The 11,143-nt window shown below is 61.5% G+C and overlaps 1 protein-coding gene across 1 annotated transcript; it reads right to left on the bottom strand.

Annotated features, from left to right (window-relative positions):
- Positions 1-768: 768 nt before the first annotated feature.
- Positions 769-9,281, bottom strand: LOC130023395 (L-threonine 3-dehydrogenase, mitochondrial-like). Its single transcript, XM_056113902.1, has 10 exons — positions 9,158-9,281; positions 8,239-8,401; positions 5,747-5,829; positions 5,062-5,104; positions 4,608-4,678; positions 4,209-4,358; positions 3,627-3,799; positions 2,772-2,862; positions 1,307-1,576; positions 769-908 (listed from the first exon to the last, which is right to left on the bottom strand). Exons 1-10 carry the CDS (start codon positions 9,279-9,281, stop codon positions 769-771), a joined length of 1,308 nt encoding a protein of 435 aa, XP_055969877.1.
- Positions 9,282-11,143: the final 1,862 nt, after the last annotated feature.

The raw sequence follows: 11,143 nt of genomic DNA, 5'->3' as shown, positions 1-11,143 counted from the left end.
ATCTTTCATGATTTAAAAAAAAAAACATCTTCATGATCCACGTTTCTGTCCGGAATACCACACAGCTGATGGTAATTAAGAAACCATGCCATTCGAGGCAACGGATGGCACGAGAACACATCAGGTTAAGTGAAGTCAGCCAGGACAAACATAGGCTCACTCATAGGTGGGGGGGGGGAGGGGAAGAGAGATGAGAAGCAGCGGGGGACCAGGCAGGGAGTCCGCACAAAGGGGGCGGGAAGGGGTGAGGGAGCCACATACCCAAGGCAGAGTCCACATGTCCAAGACTGCCCTGAAATCACGACACCCAACCTTTAGTTACCTAGCCAGGCGCCTGTCAGGAGGGCAGGTGGGGTCTGGGAACACTGGTGGGGGAAAGCGGACACTGGAGGTGGCATCTACGCGGAGATTCTGCATGTCTAAAACTCAACTATGAATAACTATAAACCACGGTGCTTCCGCTAAAATGACGAGCACACAAACAACGCCCTCCTCAAAAAATGGCTTTGCAACCTTCAATGTCCGGCCAAGAGAACAACTGGAGCCTGGGGGTGATAATCAACTTTAATTAGCTCTGGTACAGCATCATAGGGTCCCACTTCCCAGGAGAAAGGGACACGGTGACAAGGTCCACCCGTGTCCTGTGACATGGGGGCAGCTGGGCACGGTGAAGACACACACACCACCCCTCCCCGGAGCCACTGGTGCCAGCCCGAGCCTGTGAGGGGGACCACAGGACTGAGTGCAGTGCTGGTGGCCTTGTGGGGCTCAGCTGGCCCGGGCCGCCTGGCCGTGGGCTCCGCAGAGATGCAGCATGGTGGCGACCAGCTCCGGGAGGTCAAAGTCATGCTTCCAGCCCCAGTCCTGGCGGGCACGGCTGTCGTCCAGATTCATGGGCCAGCTCTCGGCTGGGAGGAGGGAAAAGCAGCTGAGGTGACCTGGGCTCTGGCACAGAAAGTTCTAGAATATTTTCTTGACAGCCCAGGCGGGAAAGTCTCCATGTGAACAGACCAGCACCGTGGTCACATGGCTACCGCGAGGCCAAGAATGGTGACACTCTGCCCAAACTTGCCCGGTTAGAGGGCCAGCGGGGGACTGTCCAGCACTGGAACACCAGGCCGATGTCATGCCGAGCCTTCCCGCCTCGGGGCCGGCAGTCAGCTCGCTGGGATGGCAGGAGCCCAGCTGCCGGAAACCATGTCCTCCCCCTCATCGCCCCACCCAACGCTGATCCCTCTGCCGAGTGGGAAGGACCTGCTCCCGCCAGCCTGGACCCCGGGGAGGGTTTGCGGCAACCACGACCCACCTATGGCCTGGCGGACAGCCTCCACCTTGTAGGTGACGCGGAAGCCAGGGATGTGCTTGGCCACCTCCTGGGCCAGCTCCTGCGGGCTGAAGCTCATGGCATTGATGTTGTAGGTGCGCAGGGTCAAGGCCTCGGCTGGGGCCTCCATCACCTCCAGCGTGGCCCGGAGGCAGTCCTCGATGTACATCATGGGTAGCCGCGTGTGCGCCTCCAGGTTACACTCAAACGTGCCGCTCTTGACTGCATCATGGAAGATCTGGACAGCGTAGTCTGGAAGAGAGCCACGGCTGTGTGCCTGCATGTGTGTGCACGTATGTACATGTGTGCAGGCATGCATGTGTAGGGGTCTTCTTGGGACCCTGGGCCCGAGTCTCTGACAGCAAGGTGGACTCCTCATGCATGCTAGGCTCAAAAGCACAAAGACCCAGGGGTGGAGGAGGGGTGGGGGGAAGAAGAGGCCCTGGTCAGACACTCCCGACCAGCCTGCCAAGACCATGACCAGCAGCTGGCCCTGCATGCACAGTCTCATGAAACCCAAGCACGGGACACGCTGGGGAGAGAAAATCAGTCTCACATGCTGGGCCCACTCACACCCTGAGAAGAGGCGGCTCCAGGCACAGGCTTTTCTCTGTTTGCTGAGAGGGTCTGGGCAGTCTTGGCCACGTGCTCAGGGGCCAAACCAGGGCCAACAAGCAGCAGCGCACCAGCTTCTATGCTCCCTCTCCTGCCACCCAAAGCTTTTTCAAGGCGACCCAGACCAGTGCCCACTTGGAAACATGGCCTCTCTGGAATCATCTGCCCCCCCTACTGGCCTCAGCCCTCCAGCAGGTAGGAGAGGGTCCCCATGCCAAGAAACTGCACCTATGATGAGCAGGGCATTCTGTTTTTTGGGGTTTTTTGGCTTTTTTGGGGTCACACCCGGCGATGCACAGGGGTTACTCCTGACTGCGTTCAGAATTTACTCCTGGCAGTGCTCAGGGGACCACAGGGGATGCTGGGAATCGAACCCGGGTCGGCCACGTGCAAGGCAAACGCCCTACCCGCTGTGCTATCGCTCCAACCCCGAGCAGGGCATTCTGGCCGCCGTGAGTGGACTCTACCAGGACAGAGCCTGTACTCAGAGCACAGTCTGTGTCTTTATTCTTAGTTTTGGGGTTTGGGTCACACCTGGTGATGCTCAGGGGTTCCTCCTGGCTGTGCACTCAGGAATCCTCCTGGCAGCACTCAGGGGACCCTGTGGGATGCCGAGGACCGAGCCCGTGTCAGCCGTGTGCAAGGTCGGCACCCTCCCCGCTGTCCTATTGCTCCAGCCCCCAAAAGCCATTGGCTACCCGCCTCTTCTACATCGTGGGTCACACATTCCTTTGCATTCCAGGACAGGGCTGAAGCTCCACAAGCCACCCGGACACCCCGCAAGAGGCCCCCAAGGGCTGTGGGGAGCCCGACCTGGCAGGGCAGCACCTACCTGTGGTTCCCCCGCCGGGCATGGTGTCCGCAGAAATGATCCCGGGGTACCGCAGGCAGCGGAAGTCCAGCCCATAGCGGTGATGATAGTACTGCACAAGGGAGAGAAGGTCCTTTCAAAAGCCCCGTCACACGAGGTGGGGCAAGCCAGGGCTGGCGGTCTCTGCAATGACATCCCATGCGGCTACAGTGAAACACTCCCACAGGGGCCACAGACAGTGCAGTGGGCAGGGCACTCGCCTAGCACATGCTGGGTTTGATCCCTGGCGCCCCAAATGGTCCCCTGAGTACACCAGGTGATCCCTGATACAGAGCCAGGGGAAGCCCTGAGCACCATGGGTGTGGCACAAACACAAGATGGTTAATTGCCTGCTTTGTATCTGTATGTGTATGTATGCTGTGTATCTGTGTGTGTGTGTGTATGCTTTGTATCTGTGTGTATGTGTGTGTGTATGTGTGTGTGTATGCTTTGAATCTGTGTGTGTATGTGTGTATATGTATGTATGTGTGTGTATGCTTTGTATCTGTGTGTGTGTGTGTGTGTGTGTGTGTGTGTACGCTATGTAGTTCTAGAAGCTGGATCAGCCTGACTAGGGACGTCTGATCTTTCTCAGGAGACAGTTACACTCACGGTCCTAAAGATTCTGCCCAGCAGCTCTGGGAGGGCAGGGCAAGGGGACAGCTATGTCCCCTACCACAAAGTTCAGTGGCCATCAGCCAAGAGAAAGTGGGGCAGTAAGGGGCGGTGCTAGGGCGGGTCCATGGCACAGTCTAGACTGACCACACCCCCCGCGGTGCAAGCACAACCGAGGGCAGGTGACACCGACCATCTGTCTCCCGGCCCACCACAGCTTACTTCGCCCATGAGCTCCGTGTGGACCTTGGACACCCCGTAGATCGTCCGGGGCCTCTGGGTGCAGAGATCCGGAGCCGGGTCACGAGGAGAGCTGGGACCAAAGGCGCCAATGGTGCTGGGCACAAACAGCCGCAGCCCGTGCTCGGCCGCCACATCCAGGATGTTGTGTAGACCTGAGACGGATGGGCGGAAATGGCAGGTGACCTGCGTGGGTCACACACGCAGCCCGGACTGGAAACGGGGTTGGCAGGAGATTCCTCATGGGAAATACGTGTGGACAGGCGCACGCGCACACACACACACACTCATACACATGCACACTCACACATGTGTGTGCACTCACACAGGCACATACATGTGCACTCACACAGGCACACACACACATGCACACATTGGGCGCGCACATACACACGCACAAAAACACTTGCACGCACACACACAGGCAGGCAGACACACACATGTGCACACTTACAGAGGAACCTACACACACACACAAACACATGCGCACATGGCCCCTGAAATGGGCAACACCCCCCAGCCCCCAACCCCCTTCCCCAGACCCAGACAGCCAGCGGGACCCACCGGTGATGTTGACAGCACGCGCCAAGGACACGTTGGCCTCGCCCACGGCACTGAGCAGCGCGCTGTAGTGGAATAGCCAGCTGATGCGGTTGTTGACCACTACCTCCCGGAGGTGTTTGTAGTCCAGGATGTCTGAATAGACAAAAGGGCCTGGGCCGACCGGGCAGAGCACGTGCAAGGTCAGAGACGAGCGGCCCTCCCTGCACCCCCACACCCCCGGAGCCCCCAGCCGCTAACTAACACCGTCTTCCTCGTGGAAGAACCAGAGGCTGCCTGGGTCTCTCCTGGACAGGGCACCACAGGCAGGAGGCCACTCACCCTCAAAGGGGACCCGGGGACCCGCAGACACACCTCGAAGAGCCACAGCTCGCGCCCATGCCAGTGTCCACTCCCTCTTACCACTGCGGAAAACGTGATCCGAGGGCTTCCTGATGTCTGACAGGATCACGTTGTCTTTCCCAAAGCGCTTCCTGAGGGAGGCCAGGGGCACGTGAGGGTCGCGCTGCCGTTCCTGCTGCCTCCCGCCTTCCCACCCCCCGGCCTCCACCATCAGCTCCCTCCCGGGTGCCCCTCAACCCACACCCCACACCTCCGTGACAGCACCACCATCTCCATCCAGGGTGCCGTCACCCACACCCTGACAGCACCCTCTCAGCTCTGCTCCAGCCCCACATGGCCCGATCTGTCTCCCACCCCCCGCACCTCGGAATCGAGACTCATCAAGAATCACCGAGCCTAAAACAGGGCTGGCCTGTGACAGGCTCTGACCAGGCCCAGACAGGGCAGAGGACAGAAGACAGAGGACATACTCGAGGCACGAGACGTAGACGCACATTCCAACTTCAGTTCTTACCTCAGCAAGTCGGCGAGCCCCACTCCAAGCTGGCCAAGACCCCCTGGTGAAGAAGAACAAACAGGGCACGGGGTGCAGAGCAAGGTCAGGACAGCAACCAAGTCACTGCCATCCCTGGTGCCACGAGGGCACGTGAACAGACACGCCACTCCGTGAACAGTTCACACCCCACGTGAACACAGGCACAGGTCACACCAACGGCCACACTGCCACATGAACAGGGGCACGCACCTAGCAGGCACCCAGTGCCCCTGCTCCGTGAGGGGGACCCGCCTCGTTCTGCCCCAGGCATCCAGGCCACTCACATGCCCACTGCACCCGCAGCCTTGGGGACCAGGACAGCAGCTGGGGCGCCCCACGACCCCGAGCACCATCAGGGAGCCAGGGGAGACTTCAGCATGGCAGGGCCACATCCTCGGACCCAAGCACTGAACTGCCAGCCCAGTTGGCTGGGAATCATTAGGGGACCTGAGGCTGCCTGAACACAGCCCCCAAAAGAACAAAATGCGACGAGGGTGACAAACATACAAAGTGGGACCCGTGCCCCTGAGAGGCCCTGGAGAGTGACGGATGGCCCCATTATAGTTTCGAGGGGCCGAGGACACAGGACCAACCCAGACAGCAGCAGAGGGCAGGGGCACGGGGCAGCACCCAGCACCCCACAACACTGAAGAGCTCGCCTGACCTGTGATCAGGATGCGCGGCCGCTCGGGGTCAGGGGACGAGGCCGAGTGGAAGCTGGCGTCAGGGGGCATCTGCGGAGACGAGCTGCAGAGACAGCGGCAGGGCGGGATGGGCAGATGGGGGGCAGGGGCCAGGCCCCGGGCTCGGCCCAGAGTGCGAAAGACCAGCATTGCTCTTGGTGTCTGCAAGAGAGGGGGGCAGGGTCAGTGCGTGGCCACTGGCCCCCAAGACTCTGAGAGCACAGAACTGGGGCCTCCCCAACACCTCAGACTCATGACTGGAAGGCCACCCTCTCCTGGGACACCCATGCCCACGTGAGTAGCTCCAGCCTGGCATGACACTGGGTAGACCCCAGCCACCCCCCAGAACCCCCATATTCAGGTCAGCCTGTCCCCGGAGGGCAAAGGGGACACCAGCCAACTCCCCTGCTCCGGGGCTGGGGTTGGGCCTGGGCCCTAGTCACTGGCCCCCGGCGTTCCCTGCATGATTAGTCTCCACTCGGCACCCTCACAGGACAGAAGCTGCCCAGCTCTGCCGGGGCCAAGTCTGGACGCGACCCCCATGACAGCACTTTCCTGCAACCCCAAGACAAGAACAGCCCGGGGGAAACGTTCTTCTGCTCCTCAGGGGGTGCACCTGGGCCCAACCCCTCCTCCAGCCTCCTGTGGGAAAGGAAGGGGCGAGGGGCTGGTCATCAGCAGAGCACCCAGCTCAGCGTTCCTGGGCCCCTAGGCCAGGGAAGATTATTTAGGGGTTTGGGCCATGGCCAGCTGGGCTCTGGGGTCACTCCTGTGGAGCTCGGGGGCGCGACGGTGCTGAAGACAGAACTCCAGGGGGCATGTGGCAGGCAAGAGCCTTAGCTCTGGGTTATGGCTCATTCCCGGGCTTAGGGACATGGAGAGCCCCTGGGGCTGGAACATCTAAAGGGACACAGTTCAGGTGACAAGTTTGGGCAGGATACTGAGGGGGCTGGACCATCTGAAAGGACACAGCTCATGTCCTTGGGGTGAAGGACTAAAGAGTCAGACGGAGTCTGTCCACCCCGCCCTTGGGATTGGTCTGGGGGCGCTTTCTCCCTGCAGGCTTGAGGCCCAAATCCCGAGAACCCACGAACAGACCGACAGAAAATTGATCTCTTACAGTGGAAACAGCCCTACCTTACTCCACAACAAACCAGTCAATGCCTGCAGCACATTCGGACAGGTATGTGACAGGCACATGACAGGTGTATGTGACAGGTAGAACAGGCTTATGGCAGGTGTGTGACAGGTACATACATGACAGGTGACAGGTGTGACAGGTTGACAGGTATGGCTGCCCCCACGTTTGCTTCTGCACTCCCGAGGGACTCAGCCCAAGCAGTTGTAGGAGGCATTTCTTGCACTAAAAAAGCCTTTTCAGGTCTTGGTCACCCCCAAACTCCCCCATCTCTTCAAGGCAGTAGACAGCAGCCTGGCAGCACCTGCCCCCCACACTGCAGTGGGTGCCTGGCCCAGGGCTTCCTGGGGGGTCTCCAGGGACTCCTGTCTCCCCTGATGGTCTTTGGGAAAACACAGAGTCAGTGATACAGGCAGAGCCTCCAACTCTCTCCAAAAAGAATGCAAAATAGTGCTCTTCCATTTCAGAAGGAAATCTCAAACCCAAAGGAATTTTTTATACCACTTGAAAATTTAAGTCTAGATTTCAAAGTGTGGGGCCAGGGACTGAAGCAACGGCACAGCGGGGAGGGCCCTGGTCCTGATGGTGGTTCACCCGGCCGCATCCCAGGCACCCCATAAGGTCCCCAGAGCACCGCCAGGAGTGACTGCAGAGTGCAGAGCCGAGGGGAACCCCTGAGCACCGCTGGGCGTGAGCCTCCAAAACAAACAGAGGCTGGAGTGACAGTACAGCAGGGCGGTGCTTGCCTTGCATGTGGCCCAGCCAGGTTTAATCCCCAGGACCCCCATATTGTCCACCGAGCCCCCAAAGTTGAGATTTCAAAATAAGGGTGAATTCAGAGGATGTGGGGTCAGAAAGAACAGGTAGAACTGTGGGTAACCAAGACACTGTGAATTCCTCCTCCAAACCCGGTCATCTCCGTCTGCAATAAACCAGAACCTACTGTCTCTTTGCACCTTTCTTTCCTCCCAACTCAGGGACCGAGGAGTCGTCTGGCTGTGCCACCCCCCTTTCCTGCCCCCGAGGGGTACCCACCCTGCTGGCTGTGAAGGCATTTGGAGTAACTGGGTCAGTTACAGTCCCCAGTCCCAAGACCCGCCCCCAGCCCTGGGCACTCACCCCAGTGGCCCCGCCCGCCCCTCCCCCCACTCCCCAGGTTCCTCCTTAGCCTCGGGGTCTCCACCGAGACCCCCGACAGTTTGCAAAGCTGCCCAGTGGCTGAGTAGGTTGGTCACAGACGTGTCCCTTCACCGGCTGCTCCCGCCTCAGAGGGCTGCGCGATCAGGTCGGGCAGGGACGCGGGGTTCCGCTCGGGTTCGGGGGCACCGTCCCCACCTCTGGGCACCTCTCCGCAGCGCCCAGCCGGTCAGAGGTCCCGGGCCACACCCCCGATCCGGGCTGGGGGCAGTAGGAAGGTCGGGCACCAGGGGCGCGGGGGGCGCGCAGATACCTGTCCCATGCGCCGTGCCCTCGGGATCCGCGGCCTCCAGATGGTCCCCTGGGCGCGGGGCCACGCGTGAGCCCCGCGCACACGCCGACACGGCGACAGGCGAAAGCGCGGGCTGGGACCGGCTGTGCGCCGGGGTGGTTCCGGGGGTCCCTAGGGCGGGGGCGCGGGCTGCGTCCAGGCCCGGGTCCCTGGGAAAGCGCGCGGCGTCACCCTCGGCGGGAGATGCAGGACCAACCGGTTCTGGCACAGCCGCGCCTGTCCCAGCCCCGGGCGCGGGTGCCCAGGTGCCCACCCCAGCTGCATCCCGAATCTCAGCGGCTCTGTACAGGGGTCCCAGCTCTCCGCTCCGGGAGCGACGTCCACCCCTGAAGCCCTCCGGAGCGGACCTCCTCGGAGCACGGTGCCCAGGCCGGCGGCGCCCCAGCTCTCACCTTTCGGCCCGCGCGGCACCCGTCCCCACAGCGCTCCGAGCTGACCTCCCGGCGGGGGTGTCCACGTCAGCAGTGCCCGCGCCCTCCCCGCGCTCCCGCCCGCCCGGGGCGCACGTCCCGAGGCGCGCGGCTCCCGAGGTCCGGGCCACCCGCGCCGGGCGACCCACCCTCGAGCCACCAGGGGGATCGGTCGCGGGACGGGGCCCAGGGCGCCGGGGACACCTGGGCACTGACCTGCGCGCGCGATTCCCGGGACGGCGCGGCAACCCGGCCGAAAAGCACGTGCACGGGGCGGAAGGCGGCGAGCGGGCCCGGGGGCCCCAGCGCGGGAACCTTTAAGCGCTCCCGCCGGCCCGCCCCGCACCCGGCGCACCAATCCCCTCCCTCGGCCGGATCACGGGGGGCAGGGGTGGGGAGGGGGCTATTGCCATGGCAACCCCGCCCCGCACGCCGGGGTCGCGCCCTCGGCCCTCCTTCTGCCCCGAGCCCTGCGCCATGCGCCTGGCGCCAGCGGCGCCCCTCCACCCCGCCGCGGGAACGCGGAATCACCAACGCGCGCGGGACGTGCCAGGCCCCGGGGGCGTGTCCGCGTGGGCACCGCCCGGAAACATGATGCCCACGAGCGCTGCCCCCTCCAAGAAGGTAAAGGCCGTCGGGGATCCCCGGGCTCACCGTGCAGTAGGGGAAGGGATGCTGTGGGCGAGCCCGATCTGGAGTCGGGGCGTCTGGTGTGCGGGCAACCCCCGAGCCCGGGCCCGTGGTCTCGGAGTCCCACCTGGGAAGCAGCGCTGCAAATCCCGCCGCTTCTGCCCTGGCCGCCTCCCCGCCGGGTGCGGGAAAGGCGGATTTGAACCTTCCCGCCCCGCGCCCTAGAGCTGCGGGTCCGGCTCAGAGCGCACCCGGTCTCCGGGTTCGCAGCGGCCTGTCGCGCCCGCCCGGAGGGCTTGCACCGACCCTATGCCCTGGCTGGATTTAAGACCAAAGAAGTCGAGTGTCCTGGGGGACAGCAGCTGCCCAGCACAAGTTTGTGTGACGCTCTTTCAGCGGCAGCCTACGGAGCCCGTCTGTCCACGAGGCACGGCGCTCAGCGTGGTCCCAGGAACAGGCATCTGCCCCACATCTCGTGAACCAGAATTGCCTGTCCCTGAGAACGCCAAGGCATCTGCCGGCCTCTCACACTGGCCAGATAGCGCCAAGTTCTCCAGATAAGGTATGTATGATCTGGGGTATGGGGGTGGGTTGTCGGGATGGTGTTGGTGTGAAGGCAGATTTTCCTGTGCTGGTGGGTTCTTGAAAATTGTAGGAAAGATTTGCACACAAAACTCGGAAGATTGAAAGTTAATCTATTGTATAGTAATGGTGGATGGTTCCAGATCTCCCCAGTCGTCCAGGCCTCTCTTGTACCAAGGAACGATGACCAGGTCCTGTCCCTGAGCTGCTCTCTCCCGTGGGCACCTTCCCCATCTCCGGCCATAGCCCAGTGTTTGGGCAAGGTCCCTGTGTTCCGCCCCAACACTGGGCCTCCCAGCTGTCCCCCTAGCAGTTCCTGTCATCTGGTCCTGGTTTTTCTATTCCCTGGCGATGGCCACGTGCATGTGGGTGAGGGTCCTGTGCTCAGTACCTTGTCACAGCCCTCCTGGACCTGAACTGTCCTGGGCACCTGAACCCTCCTGGACCTAAGCTATTGTTCTGCACACCTGAGCCCTCCTGTACCTGAGCTATCCTGGGCATCAGCCCTGTCTGTACCTGAGATACCCTGGGCACCTGAGCCCTCTGTACCAGAGCTATCCTGGCCATCACCCTGCCTGTACCTGAGCTGTCCTGGCCATCAGCCCTGTCTATACTTGGCCCTGTCTGGCCGCCTCTACTGGGCCATGTCTTGGTGCATGTCAACACCTGTCTGGGGAGAGTTCAGAGTCCATGTGTTCAGAGAGATGGGGCTGGGGGTTTCCATTTATCTGTTGCCAAATCCTAGCCCCCCAACTCTCCGGTTCTACTTCCTGATTGGCTACCTGATCCATGGACAGAGACTTCAAAGTGACGCTCTACAGCTCAGCTCCTGCTGCAATCAGTAGCACAGCAGCTAGGTCGTTTGCCTTGCAGCCGATCTATCCAGTCCCCAAGCACCAGAGGGAAGGTCCCCCTAACACCACCAGAAGTAGCCCCTAAGCATCACTGGTATGACTCCGAAACCAAAAGAAGAATGTATGGTTTGGAACTAGAAAATAGTTTTATCAAGCAGTGTGCTTGCTGGGGTTCCCTTGCGGGCACTGCACAGAATCTTCTCTGAGCGTCACCAGGAGTGACCCCTGAGTAAGCCCAGAGCACTGCCATGTGTGGGCCCAAAACTGGAAGGAAA

This window comes from Sorex fumeus, unplaced genomic scaffold, assembly GCF_029834395.1.
Source record: "Sorex fumeus unplaced genomic scaffold, SorFum_2.1 ptg000024l, whole genome shotgun sequence".
Lineage (NCBI taxonomy): Eukaryota > Metazoa > Chordata > Mammalia > Eulipotyphla > Soricidae > Sorex > Sorex fumeus.
The sequence above is the reverse complement of the archived record's forward strand: the minus strand, read 5'-3'. Positions and strand labels throughout refer to the sequence as shown.

What these genes read in the sequence shown, in the direction of transcription:
- LOC130023395 (XM_056113902.1), bottom strand. Translation starts at nt 9,281, where the DNA reads ATGGCGCAGGGCTCGGGGCAGAAGGAGGGCCGAGGGCGCGACCCCGGC. An exon ending in CCGGCCGAGGGAGGGGATTG is followed by an intron (nt 8,402 to 9,157) that starts GTGCGCCGGGTG and finishes CCCCGCGCCCAG; the next exon opens with GGGACCATCTGGAGGCCGCG. An exon ending in GCCCGGCGGGGGAACCACAG is followed by an intron (nt 1,577 to 2,771) that starts GTAGGTGCTGCC and finishes GCTCTCTTCCAG; the next exon opens with ACTACGCTGTCCAGATCTTC.